The sequence below is a fragment of the Uloborus diversus genome, unplaced genomic scaffold, assembly GCF_026930045.1.
Source record: "Uloborus diversus isolate 005 unplaced genomic scaffold, Udiv.v.3.1 scaffold_15, whole genome shotgun sequence".
Taxonomy (NCBI): Eukaryota; Metazoa; Arthropoda; class Arachnida; order Araneae; family Uloboridae; genus Uloborus; species Uloborus diversus.
This window is the reverse complement of record NW_026558209.1, coordinates 2,402,550-2,423,587: the sequence shown is the minus strand read 5'-3', so window position 1 is coordinate 2,423,587 and position 21,038 is coordinate 2,402,550. Positions and strand designations below refer to the sequence as shown.

Below are 21,038 nucleotides of genomic sequence, written 5' to 3'. Positions count from 1 at the left end.
GAACTGAAAAAGTTTTTGATAAATAAAAACAGCCGTTTAGGAAAAAGTGTGGGTCCAAAAAAGCAAAAATTTCACTTCAGTTCTATTATGAACATATAAATAAATGTGATGAAAATTAATATGCAAAGTAGTTTTCTATAAAAAAGAAAACAAGTTTTTTAAACAGACCTTTCGAGACATTGTAATAGGTACACCATTTTAATGTATTCCTGATTCATGAATATTTAAATTGTGTTGCTTTTAATCAATATAGAAACATGAATTTGGTATAAAGTTCTTCATTTAATATTTTGAATACAGGGGCGTCCCTCGCATAACACGGTTAATTCATTCCGTGTAGTATCGAAACCGTGTCATACGAGACTTTTTAAAAAATAACGTGTTTACTTATTTTTAATACTAATTATGTATGTGCATGAGAAAAATCAGGTTAAGGAGTATCGTGTTATATTGAAACTGTGTTATACGAGACTTAGAAAGAATGTAAAACCGTTTTATATTGAAGCCGTGTTATACGAGACTTAGAAATAATGTAAAACCATGTTATATCGAAGCCGTGTTATACAAGACTGAGAAATAATATAAATCAGGGGATGTGTACCGTGTTATATCGAAACTATGTTATAAGAGACTTAGAAATAATGTAAAACCGTGTTATATCGAAGCCGTGTTATACAAGACTGAGAAATAATATAAATCAGGGGATGTGTACCGTGTTATATCGAAACTATGTTATAAGAGACTTAGAAATAACGTAAAACCGTGTTATATCGAAGCCGTGTTATACAAGACTGAGAAATAAAATAAATCAAGGGATGTGTACCGTGTTATACGAGACTTAGAAATAATGTAAAACCGTGTTATATCGAAGCCGTGTTATACGAGACTTAGAAATAATGTAAAACCGTGTTATATCAAAGCAGTGTTATACAAGACTCAGAAATAATGTAAAACCATGTTATATTGAAGCCGTGTTATACAAGACTGAGAAATAATATAAATCAGGGGATGTGTACCGTGTTATATCGAAACTGTGTTATACGAGACTTAGAAATAATGTAAAACCGTGTTATATCGAAGCCGTGTTATACAAGACTGAGAAATAATATAAATCAGGGGATGTGTACCGTGTTATATCGAAACTATGTTATAAGAGACTTAGAAATAATGTAAAACCGTGTTATATCGAAGCCGTGTTATACAAGACTGAGAAATAATATAAATCAGGGGATGTGTACCGTGTTATATCGAAACCGTGTTATATTAGACTTAGAAATAATGTAAAACCGTGTTATATCGAAGCCGTGTTATACAAGACTGAGAAATAAAATAAATCAAGGGATGTGTACCGTGTTATACGAGACTTAGAAATAATGTAAAACCGTGTTATATCGAAGCCGTGTTATACGAGACTTAGAAATAATGTAAAACCGTGTTATATCAAAGCAGTGTTATACAAGACTCAGAAATAATGTAAAACCATGTTATATTGAAGCCGTGTTATACAAGACTGAGAAATAATATAAATCAGGGGATGTGTACCGTGTTATATCGAAACTGTGTTATACGAGACTTAGAAATAATGTAAAACCGTGTTATATCGAAGCCGTGTTATACAAGACTCAGAAATAATGTAAATCCGTATAAAATGTGTACCGTGTTATATCGAAACCGTGTTATACGAGACTTAGAAATAATGTAAAACCGTGTTATATCGAAACTGTGTTATACGAGACTTAGAAATAATGTAAAACCGTGTTATATCGAAGCCGTGTTATACAAGACTCAGAAATAATGTAAATCCGTATAAAATGTGTACCGTGTTATATCGAAACCGTGTTATACGAGACTTAGAAATAATGTAAAACCGTGTTATATCGAAGCAGTGTTATACAAGACTCAGAAATAATGTAAATCAAGGGATGCGTACTGTGTTATATCGAAACCGTGTTATATTAGACTTAGAAATAATGTACAAACGTGTTATATCGAAACCGTGTTATACGAGACTGAGAAATAATGTAAATCAAGGGATGTGTACCATGTTATATCAAAACCAAGTATCATAAAAAATAAAGTAAAAACTGATTAGATTTATCAACCGTTAACAGAATGTATTAAACAAAAATGAAATTCAATCTTTTTTAGAGATAACATTCGTTCTTGTTACATCAAAACCATGAAGTATTAAATTCAAGTTTCACACCGTGTAATATCGAAACCGTGTTGTAGAAGAACCGTGTTATACGAGGGTAAACGCCTGTACATAAAAACTGAGAAATTATATTTTTGAAGATTTGAAGTAACTCTCAAGACATGCAAAGTAAAAAATGAACTCACTTTTGCTCGTCGGGCTCAACGGGGAGGAAAGAAGCCTTTTCCGACACAAACTCCGGAAATGGGAGTCTCTCCGAGTCCGAGAGGCTGGAAAAATAACAGGACACGAAAAATGTACAAATGTACGATAGGAGCACATAATAACTATACCACAGCTTTCAACAGAGTCATTCCACGCCAACTGATCAAATTTTTCAAATCGTCCCCACTCGACCATCTCCGATTTGGATAAAATTTCATAGAGGCGAAGAGATGCCTTCGAAACGAACCTATGCAAATTTTCAGCTTCCTAGATCCAAATCCTGAGGATCTAGGATCTCCAAAAAATGTGATCCAAGATGGCGGATTAGCTTTTTGTGACAAATTTACACCAAGATTACAGAAAATTTTATTACACTGGAAGCCTGAAATTTTAGGCGCTTAAAGTATGTTTGACAATTAGTATATTCAAGTATTTTTGTGAATTTTTGATGAGAGAATTTTGTGAATTTTGAATGCAAGGTGACAAACTTGAGCTATAGCACTTTTTTAAAAAAAATGGCTATTTTTCACTTGAACGGTTTTGATAGCCACTTTGAACCGCAATATCTTTTTGAAAATAGATATTTAAGCTCTGTAACTGTAACCCATTAAAAACAAACATTTTTACAATAGAATCACGCAGTACGAGCTTTTGAGTTATTTTTGTTTAGATTTTATGACAACACAAAATCCAGAAAACAAAATTTCCCATCGCGCTTTTTCACAAGTTCACGAGCATGCTACACAAAATCTAAGGAGCTCAAATTCACAAAAATACTCGAATATAATAACTATCAAACATACTTTAAGCGCCTAAAATTTCAGGCTTCCAGTGCAATAAAATTTCCAGTAAACTTGGTGTAAATTTGGCACAAAAAGCTAATCCGCCATCTTGGATCACATTTTTTGGAGATCCTAGATCCTCAGGATTTGGATCTAGGAGGCTGAAAATTTGCATAGATTCGTTTCAAAAGCATCTCTATTCCTCTATAAAATTTCATCCATATCGGAGATGGTCGAGTGGAGACAATTTGAAAAATTAGATCAGTTGACGTGGAATGACTCAACATTGAAAGATAAAAATTAGGGATGGAAGACATATCACACACCTCAAAACAAGCATTATATATATAGGTTTTAACTTTATATCGATCACTTCACAAGTTTAGAAAATAACATTCAGATACAGCTGTCCCCTTGTACTTTGGACTATTGAGCAGTTTCAGATGTTAGAACCAAGACATCTTGACAATCAAAAATTTGGAAAAATTTCTCGGAATAAAATACTCACCGATTTTCATCGACGCCTTGGAAAACTGGCACCGAAATTTCCTGAAAAAAAAAATAATTTTCAACAACATATTAAATGATACAGTTGGCTCTCTGTTTAACGACTTTCAAGGGACCACAAAAAATCGTTCTAAAGAAGAAAAAGTCCTTAAATAGAATGCTTTTAACACTGTAGTGGACCATCCGGGACCGTGAAAAGCCGTCGTTATATGGAGAAAGTCGTTAAATAGAGAAAGTCGTTAAATAGAGAAAGTCGTTAAATAGAGCGTCGTTAAACAGAGAGGTTCAACCTGTTGTTGAACCTCCAGGTTCAACAACAACAAAAAACGGGAATATAGGAAATATAGGACATTTTTCAAAAATATAGGACGATTTTGATGCTCTTCTTGAAAATATAGGATATATAGGACTACTTCGACCCCTGTCTATACAGTCAGTCCCCGATTCAACAAATTCACCGGGACCGAAACTTTTTACGTTAGATCGGGGTTATTCGTAATATCGGGTGTGAAAAAAATTTAAAAATGAATGCACTTACCTCCTCTAAAACCTCCAATAAGCAACTGAGCAAAAATATCCATAATTTGAAAATTTATTTTTTATTCCGCATTCTACGACTTATTACGACACGCTAGTTAATTTGAAATTTTGACTAACAGACGTTTGGACAATATTCTTGATGCTTGACTCGAAATATTCTCTTTTGACTTTATGGATAGAAAAAAAACTACCGCCTTTTGCGGCCTGCTGCCTGAGATCCCCAAAGCAGAATACTTTACGATGTTCTGCAACGTAAAATCATTTGACCAAAATTGTTCTGCAAGTACTTCAAGCATTGTTCGCGAAAAAACGTGACATTTTCCACAAATTGGGAGCCAAAAATTAAAATCGTTTCATATAGGAGTTGCTTATTTTTTTTTAACTGAACTGTGTGTTGCTATTTATTTCTGTGGAAATGAAATATTTTCGGAAACATCACAGCTTTCAACCAAGTGACTAATTAGAGAGCACTGAATTTGGAAAATTAGTTGATCATGAAAATTAAAAAGTAAAAAAACTTTAACAAGGTGTCAAACCTAAACCGATTGAGATTCTCCAAAAATAGTTTATATGCTTTTTAAAATGCACAGAAAAAGCAAAGATAAATAATTTTATAAAAATCCAAACCTAGGTGTCAAAGCACATTTTTTGGTTAATTTTACATGGCATGAAGGAGCAATTAAAATAATGTTACTAAATAAAGAAATTACTGAAATATTAAATAAAATGAGTTGAGTTTGGGTTGCATATAATAAAACACTTCAAAATTTTCTAAATAATTGAAATATTTTCTTGGATGCAAAGGGATTGAAATCTCAAACAAGACACGCAATTTCCGGCGATGGACGTGTTTCAATGTTGGCATGTTTCCAAAACATACGTGTATGGCGGAAATTGCAGTGGATGAAGATCGATTGGGAAAGTCCTACAAAGGACTTATCGAATTCGACATCGCGAGCTTTCCGCCAAAATATCGTAAATTGTGAGATTTTTAGATTTTCTTTTAATTTTCAGAAATCTGCAGAATTTCTGCAAAATTCTATCTTGAGTTGGAAGGTATTTGTAGAAAATCTGCAGTTTCTACAGATATTCTGCACCGCAGTTTCTGCAGATTTTCGGCACCGCGGTTTCTGCAGATTTTCTGCACCGCGATTTCTGATTCCGCGGATTCTGGAAATTTTGCAGAATTTCTGCAGAAAATTTGTCAGTTTTCCTCTCACATTTGAACAAAATCGTTCTGCAGCTCAGGCATCGGTTCTGCGACGTACGTCGCCAATTTAGTAGTATTCTGCTTTGGGGCCTGAGATATGTTTTTACAGTTTCCAGGTAGTGTAAAGCATTTGAAATTGTAAGTTTTAATGGGAGTTTCACTACATCTTTCTGCATCAGAATCACTATTCGTTGGTTGCCCCCCTCCCCCCCCTCGCCCGTGGAAAATTGCCGATTCCAAGAAAAGTCTTTCTGCTTCAGAGAATATGGATGTAACCTTTGAAAGTATAATCCAATATTTCCTAACTCAATTTAACAACAAAAAAAAAAAAACCTTTTTGGCTGTTAAAATAATGTGTTATTTCGAGGTTTATTATTCCGTAAATAGGGGTTATTACCTTCATTTTAGTCGGGGGGAAAAGAAAAATTCGCTAAATCGCGAAATTCGTTAAATAGAGGTTTGTTAAATCGAGGTCCGACTGTATTTCATTCTCTTGAATTAAAAATACAGGCACGTTTCTCGTATAACACGGCTCATTCGTTCCGTGTAGTATCGAAACCGTGTTATACGAGACTTTTTTTAAATAACATTTTTACTTATTTTTAATATTACAGTCGAACCACCATATATCGAACTTCCACATATCAAAATTTTCTATATATCGAAATCCAAGCAAATTTCAATGTTCATTACATAGAAAAATGGTTTCTATATATCGGAAAAATCTCTATATATCGATTTTTTTTTCGAGACATTCGTAGATTTTTTCCCCCTTTTTAGACGGTTTGTTTTATGAAAAAATAAAGGTTAGGGGAGAAAATGATGTTCACTGAAGATTGCTACGAAACTCATAAGGAATCTGGGGTTGAGGGGTGTATAGATAGGTCTTTGTTTCATTCTGGAGTTCTTAAATTCCCTCAAGTTTATTTCAAATATCTTACTTGTAACCAGTAACATTGTCAAATCAGTTTTCAAGTCATCCTTTTTGTCTGCTGATTATCATTCCTAGTCTTTTTAGCTGCAGTAAAAATCATACAAGTTAAGTAGATTGATTTTTTACTTTTCTCTCGATTTGTCAAAACAGAAATCCCCTCATGTTGGGGATCGAGTTGAATTGCCGAAGAATGAAGATGTATGAAGGCACAAAAATGTAATTTCTGTTATTTTTTAATTATTAACTTTTATTTAATCTGATGCTCGTATAAATTAGAAATTAGTTTTCATGCACGAAAATTAGTTTTCATTTTAATGTTTTAGGAGATTTTTAGGATAAAATAAAATCGTTTCTATATATCGAAATTTCTACATATCGATTTTTTTTCCGACAATTTGCTATTTCGATATATGGAGGTCCGACTGTAATTATGTATGTGCATGAGAAAAATCAGGTTAAGATGTATCGAGTTATATCGAAACCGTGTTCTGTGTTGTATCGAAACCGTGTTATACGAGACTTAAAATGCAAATCAAGGGATTTGTACCTTGTATCAAAACCAAGTTTCATAGAAAACAAAGTAAAAACTTATTAGCGCTATCAACCGTTAACAGAATGTATTAAACAAAAATGAAATTCCATCTTTTTCAAACATAACTTCTGTGTTATATCAAAACCATGAAGTATTAAATTCAAGTTTCGTACCGTGTAATATCGAAATCCTGTAATAATAATCGCAAATTTGGTACCGTGTAATATCGACAAGTACTGTGTTATATGAGGGACGCCTGAACATTTTTCACTGTGTACACAAGGGGTACAAAATGTACCTTTCTATTTTAGCTCAATAGGTTTTGTATATTGAGAACAGCTCAGGAAATCATAGCTGCCAACATTTGAAAAAAAAATAGAGAAACTCTTTGAATAAATATAGAGACCTAAGTTTGAGCGTAAAAGGGATCTTTTATTGAAGATTTTTTTTAATTGGGCCTGTGCAGGCCTCGAAATATTGAACTTGACATTACTATTTTTACTTCTTAAAGTTTAAAAAAAAGTTTAAAAAATGCACAATTTTTTTTGAAAGTTCAAAGCAAAACTGGGAACATTTTTTCACTTTTTGGGTAAAAAAAAGTTTTGAAAAGAAGGAAATAAAATAAACATGTTTAAAAACGATCGCACATTTTCCGTTTTCTTACTTGTGCTTGAAGGCTACTATTCATCAAGTTTCGTTTCTGAGATCACAATCGTTTCTGCAGGGATTTTTCCTAAAATTCTAACCATCAAACGATTCCCTTTTTTTGAAGTTTATGTTGTCTAGATGAAAATTTCGGAGATATTTACTCCATTAAGGAATTCGGAAGAAGGCGTCGAAATTCGGGAGTCACTCGAATGAATCAGCAGAGCTTGCAGCTATGCTATTTAAAACTTTTTAATGGGGGGGGGGGGGAATAAAGGTACAAAAGGTACAAAAAAATACCTTTGCATACTTGCCAACCTTCGAAGAAAGAAAAACAGGAGATTCCACTCAAGGTATATAGGCGATTCACCAGCAACATATCTTCGCAACAGAATTATTAAATTATGCTTTTAAATAACATAAATACTAAGTTTAAAGTGTAATAGGGATTTTTCACAGATGTAAGCTAATTGGTAGTAGCAAGAAAAATATACTGCAAAGGAAAAAACTAAATAATAAGGAGTGAATTTGCTTAAAGTTTCGTACATTCTCCAGTCTCTACCAAAAAAGTAGCTACAAAAATTTAATTACTAAAATCCGAAAAAAAAAAACAAGTAATATATAATTAAAATAAAATATAAATTAAGTAGGTATAGGGTAGCTCATGTTAAAATAACTTCAAACTTCCAAAATAATTGAAATATTTCCGAGATGCAAAAGGATTGAAATCTGCCGCCATTTTCGGCAAAGCACGTGTTTCGTTGAACGTGCAAAGTGGTAAGCTTCCAAAAAATTAATTTCAACAAAATGAGTTATTAATTGGAAAAATTCTTATTCCCTGACATTGTTAGACAAGAAAAGGGCGCCATCTATTGACAAGAAATTGAAACTTTTTCATGATTGACTGAAAAAAGTGCAAAAACGGGAGAAAATCGTAAAAAACGGGAAATTGAGAGATGGAAGCAAAAAACGCGAGTCTCCCGTTAAAAACAGTAGAGTTGGCAAGTATGCCTTTGTATTTCAGCTCAGTAAGCTGTGTGCTGTGTACAGTTAAAGAAATTTTCTGAAAAACGGCAACCCAAAAACGGATGCAAAAAGATTGAGCCTAAATTTGCACAAGCGCATCCTTAAGAGTCCATGGAGAGAGCAGGGATCAAAGTGACCTAATGACAAAATATAGGACATTTTTTGGAAAAAAAATATAGGACATATTTTGAAAAAATATAGGATTTATAGGACGCCAAAAAAATGATTAAATTTTGCATATACACTTCATAAAAAAGTTACCTTTTAGTGCCACTGATAAAAAAGTATGTATACAAAAATTGTTAGACACACCATATTGATTCTTTACTGTCCGAATATGAAAATTTAAATTTCTCACACATAAAAAAATAAATAAAAACAATGATAATATTATGGGAAATAATTTTTTTCAGTAAAAAATCAAAATGGTTTAGCAACAAATTACATAGAACTGCATGACTTTTTTAAAGCAGCTTTTAAATTTTTTATTAACAGCGTCTATTACGGCTTGCCCAGCCTCAATGTCAATCATGCATTTACATTTGAGTCCTAATGTTTAATTTCGTATTCCCTCTTAGTAAATTTTCACTAGTTTTCCCTTTAAGAGCTTGTTTTTTCATGAAGCATGGCATAACTTTCAATGAAAGGTCACATAACTTGTTATGCATAAGGTGTAGAGTTCCTCTGGGGTACCAAAAATATAGGGTTTTTTTTTTTTTTTTGGAAATATAGGATTTATAGGAAATATAGGATGGTTTTTGACCTTTTTTGAAAAATATAGGATTTATAGGAAACATAGGACGACTTTGATCCCTGAGAGAGGGACACTGATTGGAACGCGTACCTTCCAGTGTTTCATGGCCGACATCTGCCTTCTCCTGGAATGGGAGCCTGGTGCTAAGGCCACCACTTCTTTCTCTTCGGGGACATAGTCCCTGTCCTTGTCCTCGTCGTCTTCCCTGTCAGAATCAACGGTGGCGTAACTCTTCTTCCTGTTGGATGAATCAAAAATGAGCACGAGTGAAAATATCATCCATTCCAAAATATAGAAAATGTCCAACGTTTTGATATCTTGATACTAAAAAAATAAAAACTTAACATTCAACAAAAAGGATTGAAAAACAGAAAATATTAACCAACATTTTAAAATTATTTTATAAGAAATACATACGATTTTTCACTTTATTTATTTTATTATTTCAATTTTTTTTTAATCATTATAAATACTGAATATCATTTTCGCTTAAATATGATCCTAAAATACAAATTGAATAAGCAAACAAAATTCTCAACTCCCAAGATTCAACTCACTTAATATTTAATTTTTTTTTTTTTTTTTTTTAAGTTGGAAATCCTTAAAACTGAAATATTTCACCTACTGAGTTAAGTAGATTTGTTAAATGAGGTAAACAATATTTACTTGGTCAAGCTAAGTCTCTTGGAGGTCCTCCTTTCCGGTACTTCTTCGGATTCTTCCGACACTTTCTTCTCCTCTGCCGGTACCTCCGGTACGATTTCTGTGGGGGGCTGTTTCTTTTCCTGCTCTTTCTGGAAAAGAAATTTTTAAATCTTATTTTCGACAGTGGAAGTAACGTTCGAGATCCATGTATGCAGTATTTTTTGACACATTATTTCAAAACATAAATTTTAGAAATGAGACCAATCACATCGTATGGAACACCCCACTTTTCTTTCCTTTTTTTTTGTATAATGTAACTCAGGGTTGATATTTCTGCGAGGAAAGTATGGAAAACCATGAGACAAATAATAAGAGAGACAAAAACACTTCTCTTGTTTTTATGTACAGCAGTTAAGCAGCCCCATTAAAATAAATATGCTGTTTACACGCTCTAAGTTCAGAATTTATATGCTCTAAAAAAAGTTTTAAATTTAAAATAACAATTTTTTTCAATACAAATCTCAAAAAGTATGTACTATTTTTTTCTGACACATTTTCAAAAATGTTTAAATATAAGATATTTTAGCATTTTTTAAAAAAAATTTCAAGTTTCAAAATGTGTTTCTCTTAATGAATCCAAATCAAATTTGATTTAAACCTTCCTATCATAACTGGAAGAATGAATAACCTATCATTCCATGTCTATAAAACATGGGGAAAAGTTGTAGTGCCGTAACCGTGACAACCGCAAAGAGAAAAGGGGGGAGAGAGGGCAATTGATTTGTTCTTGACATGCCTATTCTAAATACACAGACTATAAATAAACTCACGCACCTTCTTCTTGTGCGGCGGCGACTTGGAGGTCCTGGAGCACGCAGGGGTTCCAGCATGGGGGCACCGCTTCTCCGGCACTCCCTTCTGGTGCTTCCGCTTCTTCAGGGGCAGGGTCAGCTCCGCACACCGGCAAGCCGCTTCTTCCGCGGGGGGTGGAGGAGGAGGTGGAAGAGGGTCCTCCACCTTCCTCAGGGGGGCCACATTCGAAATGGCCGAGATCTCCGACAGCAGCTCCTCCTTCTCCAGCTTCTTCGCGTCGTCCACCACCGATCCCCCGCGGGGGACTTTCCGGGGGACGGTCTTTCGGGATTTCTTGGACCCCCCACGGCGGGGGGTGTCTTCTTCCGCTTTGGGTTCCTCCACGGGCGCTTCTTCCACCTGCTTTACAACAGCGGGTGGTGTTTCCGGCACCAAGGGAGGGGCCACGCTGTTCTTCCGTGGTCTTCCCCTCTTCCTCTTCACCACGACGTCCCCGGGACTCTCGCCAACCGGGGTGCCGACTGCGGGACTCTTTGCGACCGGAGTGTCGCCCCCGGCGCTCTTCGTGACCGGAGTGTCGACCTTGGGACTCTTTCCCACCGGAGTGTCGACGACTGCGGGACTCTCTCCGACCGGAACGTCGACTCTGGAACTCCTCGTGTCAACTCGAGGACTCTCGGTCCTGATCTTCGGCGTCTTCTGGGGAGTGATCCCCGACACGTAGTCGCTGTGATCTGCAGAGAATTTGCTCTTGCGTGCCCGCTGGCTCTTGCGGATTCCGGGAGAAGCCAAGTCCGGGGTGACCGGCGGAGGAGTCGGCTCCTTTTCCCGGACTGGTTCTGGTTCTTTCTCTAAGTCTCTGTCTTCTTTGGGTACTTTTCTAGGCCGACCCCTACCTCTTTTCTTTTCGGGAGTAGGGGTTGCTGCTATCGGAGCACGATCCTCTTCAGGTACCGACTCTTTCGGAATCGTATTTGTGGAGGAGGAATCTGCAACAACAGTCTGCTTGGAAACATCTTTACTTGTGATGGATTGGTCTGCATCCTTACTCTTAGACTCCAACATGTCATTTTCCTGTTCGGGAGGTTCCACTGATTTCGAAGTCGAGCAGGATTCTTCAGCCGTAGAAACTTGGTCCATGGCCGGCACCTGTTTGGGAATGTCGGGATCGCTATTCTGTCCAGGACTGGTGATTACTTCAGTGGAAGATTTTTCACTCTTCTGCTGCTCGATGACAGTCGATTCTTTCAAGGGAGATGTCGTCGCCGCTTCTGTGGAGGGAATGCTGACACTGGAGGAATCCACCATGGTAGAAGCAATCGCCGCTTTTGACGGAGAAGTGGCGACACTCGGCGATTCTTGCACAGATGATGCCGTCGTGGCTGTTTCGGTGAGGGAAATGCCCGGAATGGTCGGCTCTTTCACGGGTGGTGCCGTGATGGTCTCTGTCGGAAAACTATCGGTACTCTTTGATTTCTCCATAGAAGATGTTGTCGTGTCTTTCGTGGGAGAAATGACGATACTAGTAGATTTCTCCATAGAAGATGTTGTTGTCGTGTCTTTCGTGGGAGAAATGACGATACTAGTAGACTTCTCCTCGGAAGATGCCATTGCTACTTTTGCAGCAGGAATGGCTGTAACGGTCAATTCCTCCACAGGAGATGCCGCAGGCACTTTTACCGGAGAAATGATGGCACTCCTCAGTTGCTCCACGATGGGAGTCGTTGTTGTTTTAGCCGGGGAAGCGTCTGTTTTTGACATCAAGTCGGTCCCTACGGGTTGAACTCCAGAGTCTTTGGAAACAGAAACTTCAGTTGTTGCAGAAGGGACCACTTCAGAAGCTTTCTTTTGCAGAGCCAGGGACTTCTGTGTCCTGTACATATTGCTCACGATGTTATTGAGGGCCTGCATGTGGGCCGTGGGGAACTTGTGCGCCCGGCGGCCGCCCCTCGAGCTCCCGGCGGCAGCGATGGGATTCACCTCGTTCTTCCTGGGCCGCCCCCCGCTTGGCACGCCGGAGCTTCTCCGCGGCGATCTTCTTGCCGATGGCACACATCTGGGCTTGGGTGGGGGCGGGCGGCGTCTCTTCCGGAGGCCTGTTCTTGGGCGGCCTGCCCCTGCCGCGCTTGGGGGGCGGCGTGGCGGAGCTCTCCGCCGACGGGAGCTTAATCCCGTCCTCCTTCGACTGCCTCGCCCTGGCGGCGGACGCCTTGAACCTGGAGAAGATGTCGTTCCGCGGGGGCACTCCGTAGAAGATGAACTTGGCGCTCGGCGTCACCGGCCGGTCCGGTTTCTCCACCTTGATGGCGACCCGACTCTCCCGGACCTCGGACTCTGCGCCGCCGCACACCACCTCGTTGGAGGCGGCGGGGAAGGGGAGCGAGGCGTCGTGCTCCTCGCCCAACCCGCTCCCGATGGTGGTGTTCAGGCTGGTGTCGAGGCTCAGCTCCACGGTGGACGGCCCGTCCTCCGGGGTGGCGGGTACCCTCTCGTTCCGGGGCGGTGGAGTGGCGTCGGCGTCGGGCGGGCGGGACCGGGAGTAGGTCCTCCTCTCGGAGGTCCAGTCCCGGCTGACCCGCAGGTGCTCGCTGTAGCGCTTGTAGCGCGGCTCGAAGGGAAGCACCAGCCTGGACTTGGTGTGAATCGGTGAATCGTACCTGGAAGAGATGATTGGTTATAGATTAAGCCCCACCAGCCACTCAGAAATGACATTATAAAAATAGCAGAGCTCAATAATATAGTGCGTTATGAGCTAAGGTTTTCATTTTTAGGAACGCATTTTGTGAAAAAAATATTTTTGGTGTACCTAATTTTTGTAAACTAACTATTTTTGGGAATTTTCCTGTTTTTTCATTTTTTTTTAAATTTTATTTATTTATTTATTTATTTATTTTTTTTGTGAGGAAAAAATCTTGTCATATCTTATTATAAAAGAAGTTTTTGACCAGCACATTTCTAACCTGAAATCCTTTTTGACCAAAGGATTTTACTGGGAATGATTTGGAAAATGGCTTTTTATTTATTTATTCATTTTCATACCTTTAAAAAAAAAAAACACTTATGTTTTGTTTTCAAGTGAGTCGATTGAGCTTACAAGTTAGAAGGAGCAGCATTTTTAATGAAATTTTATTAAAGCACTAAGGTCTGAAATTTCGTGAAAAGACCGCTTTTATTGTTAAGAATTTTGTGAATGGGCCAAAACCAATTCTTTTGATGAAATTTTTCAAAACATTTTGTAGCCACCGTGCCCAAAAGTGTCCAGACTGAAATGCAGTCCCCGTTGTAATGAGAGTTTTCAAAACCATGTCTATCCACGACTTCTGCTCGTAATTTTCCAAGATGTAGATGTTAAATTTCTAAAATCTTCATAAAATTAAGATAATCATTGGTGAAAGCTAATGATACTTTTTAAGGCTAGTATTAGCTGAAATCGTCTCAGATGCAACTGGATTAAAATTTTCGAAAACGGTCGCCACATGACAAATCTGGAAATCTTCAATTACACAACATAACATACAAGAAGGGTTAAAAATAATTGTAAGCACAAAATTATGAATGTGAATGTGATAGAACCACATAATAAACAGAGAAGAGCGAGGTTTACGGAAGTGGATGCAATCGGATTGCGAAATACGTAAAAAAATCTGAACTTACGCAAGACAGAATGAAAAAAAAGATAAATTAGGTAGCTTTTACGTCTCATCGGTAAAATTTGGTCCTCATTCATGTTATAAAATTAAAAGTTACTTATCTGTTTCAAATCAGAGTATCAACCTTTCTATAAAAATCATTTATTTAACATGAACACCACTTGCTTCTTGCAAGATAAAAAGCAACTGAATACATGGTGAAAAACAAAACATGTTTCTGAAAACCAACAGTTGGAAATGCAGTTACATGTGTGCCAACATCTGATTAGTCCATTGATATTTAAATTAGCTTTTGGCTGTTGACCAATCGCATGTTGGCTACAGTTAAGATACTGAAAAATTAATTTTTATATTAAGAAATACTTAACCTAATTTTGTATTAATATTAATAGGTAATTAAATATATATTTTATTTCATTTATTTATTTTTATTTTTTTTAACCATGAAAGAATACTCTACTATTCATGTTATAAAATTCAAAAATCTGCCTTATTGTCAGCTTCTATGATTTTGGAATCATTTTTGATGAAAATCAGAACTTTTGATCACTTTGACCGAAGTCGAATCCCACCCAAAAATTATAGCTACCTGGATTCGGGGGCAGCTTCATCGGCGGTGGCAGGGTCGTCGGCCTCGTCCTCGAATATCTTCTCCTTCTCCACCACATTGGAGGCGAGGAAGAGGCGCTTCCTCCTGGGGGGCCGGTTGGGGGGCCGGTGGTGCAGCACCCCCTCCTCCACCCCCTTGATCTTGTCCACGATGGAGTCGAACTTGACGCACTTGCGGAACTCCTCCATGTTCTTGATCAGGCTCTCCTTCATGCGCTTCTTGTTCTTGAAGATGGCGCCTGGGGGGACGAAAAACCCGAAAATAATTAGAAATTTTCGAGTCCATGCCGAAAATACTATAGTACTATTGCTCAGTATACTTTACACTATAAACTGATAAGAAAATAACAAGGAAAATGGTTGACCTCAAGCGGATGCAAAAGGATTGTCAGTGAACCAGGAATACAAAATGAGAAAAATCACCTTTCTCCTTCATTTTTGTCCAAGTGAAGCCACCACAACTAAAAATTTCAATGGCGCATGCCATCCCCCCCCCCCCCCCCTCCTTCTTCAGATGGGCACCACTGGCTAAACATATTTCTGTACATTTGCTCAGCATGCTTCGTAATGTACACCAATGAAAAACTGATGGGACATAACTTCATCCGCGAGCGAATGTAAAACAATTATAAGATGCAAAAAAAAAAATTTGTATTTTCTTTCCTGACTACATACCTATAAGAGAGTAAACAGAAAAAGGATTTCAGAAAAAGAAACTCAAAACTCCTTTTCCCTTTCCTGTTTGCCTGTACGATATTCCGATTAATAATTAAAAAACAACATTTATACTAAAAATACTACTGCTAAATATGCTTCAAACCGTACACCGACAAAAAAGTAACGACAAGAATCATCCACCGAGAGCAGATGCAAGAAGATAGCGGAAAAAAAAACACCTCTTTCTCTCCTGGTGGCCCACATGAAATATCACATATTAAATGCAATAATATTTGCTATCATTAAAAAAAAACACATGTATGCTAAAAAATACTGTTTTACAATTGCTCAGGATGCTTCGTACTACAGACCAGTAAAAGAAAAATCACAAAAATCATCAACCTCGAGCGGATGCAAAAGGATTGCGAAAAAATAGAATATCAAAACCCACCTTTCCCCTTCTTGATGGCCCACATGAAGTACCGTACATTGTACGTCATCAGACCCCGAAGTGGTTTTTTGAGGGGAAAAAGTAGGAAATAAGGAATTAAAAATTGGAAAAGTAGGAAAAAAATCACTTAAAAAAGTAGGAAAAATAGGAAGAGATAGGACTACACACACACGTTAAAACGATTGACAATCATTAGTATGAAAGACAAACTGGTGGAAACAAAGATATTAATTACAAAAATATGAAAGTAAAATCTAAACAAAGAAACAAATTTCACCTATATAGTAATACAACTTTTAAGTGTGAAAAAATAAAATGCAATATAGCAATCGCAAAAAAAAAAAAAAAAAAAAAAAAAAAAACATTAATAATAATGATAAATCTCCTATTTTGGTACAATAAAACCATTTTTGTTAAATATTTGTATTGTCAAAAACGAAAACATTCCTTCGAGAGCATCCATTTATCGTTTAAAAATACTAACACTTTCAGCTCCTGTTATCATAAACTATGATACAAAAGCAAAGCAAATATTAAATTAGTTTTAGTTAAAAATAATCAGCAACTGACATGCATTTTTGCATAAACAGAGGCAGATGTTTGAATTTGAAAAAACAAAAAAAAAAGAGGAAAACGACTGAAAATGCAGAACTAAAATAAATGTGTTCTTAAATATGGGACATAAAATTTATAATAAAATAATTAAACTAAATAAATAACGAAATAAGTCAACTCAAGGGTTTGTACTATGTTATGTATTTTTAGCATTCAACAGACATTTTTGTTTCAGGCATGTCATTTATGGGGGTCAATTTTCAATTTCTCTAGCTATACAAGTTTGTGCGGTTTTTGTTGTTTTCAGATAAAATTTGCATGCAGTATACATCCATCGCTAGCCACTTCCGGGGGGGGGGGATCAAAGTGACGGGCCAGAAATTAGGACTTGATTTGCAATTAGGATGTAGAAAATTATCCGTGCGGCATTGTAAAAATAAGAATCAATGCACAATTAGAAGTGCTATACTAAAGAAAGAAAAAGTAGGAAAAAAAAGGAAAAAGTAGGAAAATAAGGAGAGAGCTCTAAAAAGTAGGAAAAAGTAGGAGAAATAGGAACTCTTCGGGGTCTGACGTCATTCCAGTTGCAGTCATTAAAAAAATCACACGTACACTGAAAATACTGTTGTACATTTGTACAGCATGCTTCGTACTATAAACCGATAAGAAAATTGCCTGCATCAAGCGAATGCAAAACGATTGCGAAGAAATAGAATATCAAAACCCACCTTTTCCCTTCATGATGGCCCACATGAAGTACTGTACATTGTACGTTATTCCAGTTGCAGTCATTAAAAAAAAAATCACACATACGCTGAAAATACTGTTGTACATTTGCACAGTATACGTCGTACTATGAACCAATAAGAAAACAGCCAGAAAAATTGCCTGCCTCGAGCGGATGCGAAAGGATTGCGAAAACAGAGAACGACAAAACCCACCTTTCCCCTTCTTGATGACCCACATGAAGTACTGTACATTGTATGTTATTCCAGTTGCAGTCATTAAAAAAATCACACGTACGCTGAAAATACTGTTGTACATTTGTACAGCATGCTTCGTACTATGAACCGATAAGAAAATAGCCAGAAAAATTGCCTGCCTCGAGCGGATGCAAAAGGATTGCGAAAACAGAGAACGACAAAACTCACCTTTCCCCTTCTTGGTGGCTCGCATGAAGTTCTCCTTGGAGGAGGACTTGTGGTGCCTCCTCTCCGTGCGGGGGGCGGAGGCGATCTCCTCCGTGTACATCTCGGAGTCGAAGTCGGCCAGGAAGCAGTCGGGGGAGGCCGGGGGCGGCTCCGCGTCTTCCGGGAGCTTCTCGGGGTGCTCCACCTGCATGTGCCGGAACATGGCCGACTTGGATGCGATGATGAGCGAGGAGCAGTGCAGGCACTTCTCGAAGCGGGCCGTCTGGGGGAGAGATTCGACTTTAAATCGGGGCTTTCCATCGGTATGCGAAATTAATTCGCCGTGTGAGTACCTTTTCACCCACACAAAGAGGATTTGAGTAAAAATGGAATGAACAAAGATGGAATGTATTCAGTAAATTACCACCCAATGGCCAGGGTTAAAGCATAAATACATGAAATACACCGCCAGCTCAGTCATTTCCAGCCGAGGACTGCAGTTTCGTGCTTATTACCACTCATCAGCCCGGTGTAGGAAAGTGACAATAAGCACGAAACTGCAGTCCTCGGCTGGAAATGATTGAGCTGGCGGTGTATTTCATGTAAAAATGGAATGATTGCTATCATTAAAATGAAACGCATGTACGCTAAAAATACTGTTGTACATTTGCTCAGTATACTTCGTACTATAGACCAGTACGAAAATAGCCAGAAAAATGGCCAACCTCGAGCGGATGCAAAAGGATTGTGAAAAAAGAGAACATCGAAACCCATCTTTCCCCTTCTAAAATGCTAATTCCTCTCTGAAATAATATATTAGTTTTTGATTTATTAATCAGATTACAAAATAGTAATTTACTACTATTTATAAATAAATTAATTTTATATATTGCTCTATACATTTAGAGGTTTTAGTGACCAACATGCTGGCTACGTTCATCCACACACAGAGGATCTGAGTGAAAATATTTGCTCAAAAATGGAATGAACAAAAATAAAATGGTTGCTATCATTAAAATGAAATGCAATGTACGCTAAAAATACTATTGTACACTTACTCAGTATGCTTCATACTATAGACCAGTAAGAAAATAGCCCGAAAAATCGCCAACTTCGAGCGGATGCAAAAGGATTGTGAAAAAAGAGAACATCGAAACCCATCCTTCCCCTTCTAAAATGCTAATTCCTCTCTGAACTAATATATTAGTTTCTGATTTATTAATCAGATTACAAAATATTAATTTACTACAGTGCAGAACCTTTTATCCGGGAACCAAAAAACCGGGAAACCAGAAAACCGGCAACTTTTACCCGATTTTCCCGCCATCTTTTAAAAATACGCCATTTTGACGATTTTTGAAAAATGAAGCATTTTTTCTGCAATACCAAAAGAATATGAACGATTTCTTAATAAACACCATATAACTGACGAGAAACTGTTGCAAACACTAACTTCAAATGGTTATCCTTTATGCGTGGCAAAATTTCCGAAAGATTTTCTTGAATTAAAAAGTACATTCGTAAGTCAGAAATTTTCGTGTTTTATTCCAACTGAAAGCTAAGGAAATGAATATTGTCGCATTCTAATGCAGTATTTGATTGAATAGCCTCTAATTAAAGGCATTTGGCGTAAGTGACGTCTCAAAAGTGTGGGAAACGCCGAAAACCAGATTCGCGATTTTTTTGGATAGTTGTTGGATCGTGAAATCTAGAAATCCATTAAACGCAAGACTAATAAGGCTGCAAGAACTCATAAATCAAATTTCTGTTACATTAACCAAATGCAAAAGCATTAGTTATCAATAGCTACCGTAATCTCAAACACGAAACCTTTACAAAAAAATTAAAAAAAAAAAAGTGCGATCATGAAAGTGAATTATTTTATACACTATAGTAGAAAATTTGCACATTTAGGTTCAAAAACTTATTTTTTGCCCTTCCCTTCATTTTCTTTCGTTTAAAAGCATCGAAAAGTGGAAGATTTTCCCTTTCTTTTCCAAACAGAATGTGAGGGTCCCCGGTATTATGAGTTAGGCATTATGAGAGATTAGTAGTGTTTTGGTGTTTAAATTATTCATTCACTAGTAGTTTTTAATATTTCGATATTTATAAGCATTTCTGAACTGTTTTCTTCTTATTTTAATATGCATAACTATTTATTACAGTAATTTAAGTTTTACAAACAATCGTCCAATAGCGTTTTTTAGCGATTCAGAAAACCGGGAAATTCAGATATCCGGGATAGCGATGGTCCCGAACTTCCCGGATAATTGGTTCTCTACTGTACTATTTATAAATAAATGAATTTTATATATTGCTCTATACATTTAGAGGTTTTAGTGACTAACATGCTGGCTACGTTCACTGACCTCGACCGGACGGTTGATCATATGGCAGCTAATGACGTCAGACAAATAACACACAGAGAAAAACTGCTTATTATTGGTCAAAAATGTCACATGCTTCAATCAACCCGCTTAAATAACGGCCGATCGGTAGCTCATAGAACGATGCTGTTAGCCACCAGTTGAGGTCTGCAAACGTACCCACTGTTGTACAAAACGCAGTAATACCAGAAAATGTTTTGAATATTTTAAACACAGTTAAAAACTGAAAATAATCTATTCACAGGTTTAAGGAAACCGACTCCCAACGTGACCCAGAATCATACTTGATAGCATTTGAAGAAAAAAAAAACAGGATATTCCACTAGAGGTATAGGTGATTCACCAGCAACATATCTTCACAGAATTGTTGAATTACTTTTAGATAACATGAATACTAAATTTAAAGTGAAATGGGGATTTTACGCAGATGTAAACTAATTGGTAATAGCAAGAAAAATACACAGCAAAGGTAAAACCAAATAATAAGGTGTGAATTTGATTAAAGCTTTAAACTTTTCCCAGTCTCTAACCAAAAAGTAGCTACAAAAATTTAATTACTAAAATCCGAAAAAAAAAATCAATATATAATGAAAATAACATACAAAATAAATAAGTATAGGGTAGTACATGTTAAAATAACTTCAAACTTTCAAAATAATTGAAATGTTTTCAAGATGCAAAAAGGATTGAAATCTGCTGCAATTTTCAGCAAGGCACGTGCTTTGTTGAACATGCAATGCGGAAAGCTTCCAAAGAAAAGTTTTTACTAAATGAGATATTAATTTAAAAAATTCTTATTCCTTGACATCGGTAGATGACTAGAAAGGGGCGCCATCTGTTGAGAAGAATATG

At 37.0% G+C, this 21,038-nt stretch overlaps 2 protein-coding genes across 2 annotated transcripts; both read right to left on the bottom strand.

Moving 5' to 3' along the window:
• Window positions 1-10,735: 10,735 nt before the first annotated feature.
• On the bottom strand, window positions 10,736-12,628 carry LOC129233044 (proteoglycan 4-like). Its single transcript, XM_054867125.1, has one exon. The coding sequence runs from the start codon at window positions 12,626-12,628 to the stop codon at window positions 10,736-10,738; it is 1,893 nt and encodes a 630-aa protein (XP_054723100.1).
• LOC129233027 (uncharacterized) lies at window positions 12,527-17,934 on the bottom strand. Its single transcript, XM_054867110.1, has 3 exons — window positions 17,821-17,934; window positions 14,987-15,245; window positions 12,527-13,404 (listed from the first exon to the last, which is right to left on the bottom strand). The coding sequence occupies exons 1-3, from the start codon at window positions 17,918-17,920 to the stop codon at window positions 12,642-12,644; spliced, it is 1,122 nt and encodes a 373-aa protein (XP_054723085.1). The 5' UTR covers window positions 17,921-17,934; the 3' UTR covers window positions 12,527-12,641.
• Window positions 17,935-21,038: the final 3,104 nt, after the last annotated feature.

What these genes read in the sequence shown, in the direction of transcription:
- LOC129233044 (XM_054867125.1), bottom strand. Translation starts at nt 12,628, where the DNA reads ATGTACAGGACACAGAAGTCCCTGGCTCTGCAAAAGAAAGCTTCTGAA.
- LOC129233027 (XM_054867110.1), bottom strand. Translation starts at nt 17,920, where the DNA reads ATGTACACGGAGGAGATCGCCTCCGCCCCCCGCACGGAGAGGAGGCAC. An exon ending in AGCCACCAAGAAGGGGAAAG is followed by an intron (nt 15,246 to 17,820) that starts GTGAGTTTTGTC and finishes TCGTCCCCCCAG; the next exon opens with GCGCCATCTTCAAGAACAAG. An exon ending in GAAGCTGCCCCCGAATCCAG is followed by an intron (nt 13,405 to 14,986) that starts GTAGCTATAATT and finishes CATCTCTTCCAG; the next exon opens with GTACGATTCACCGATTCACA.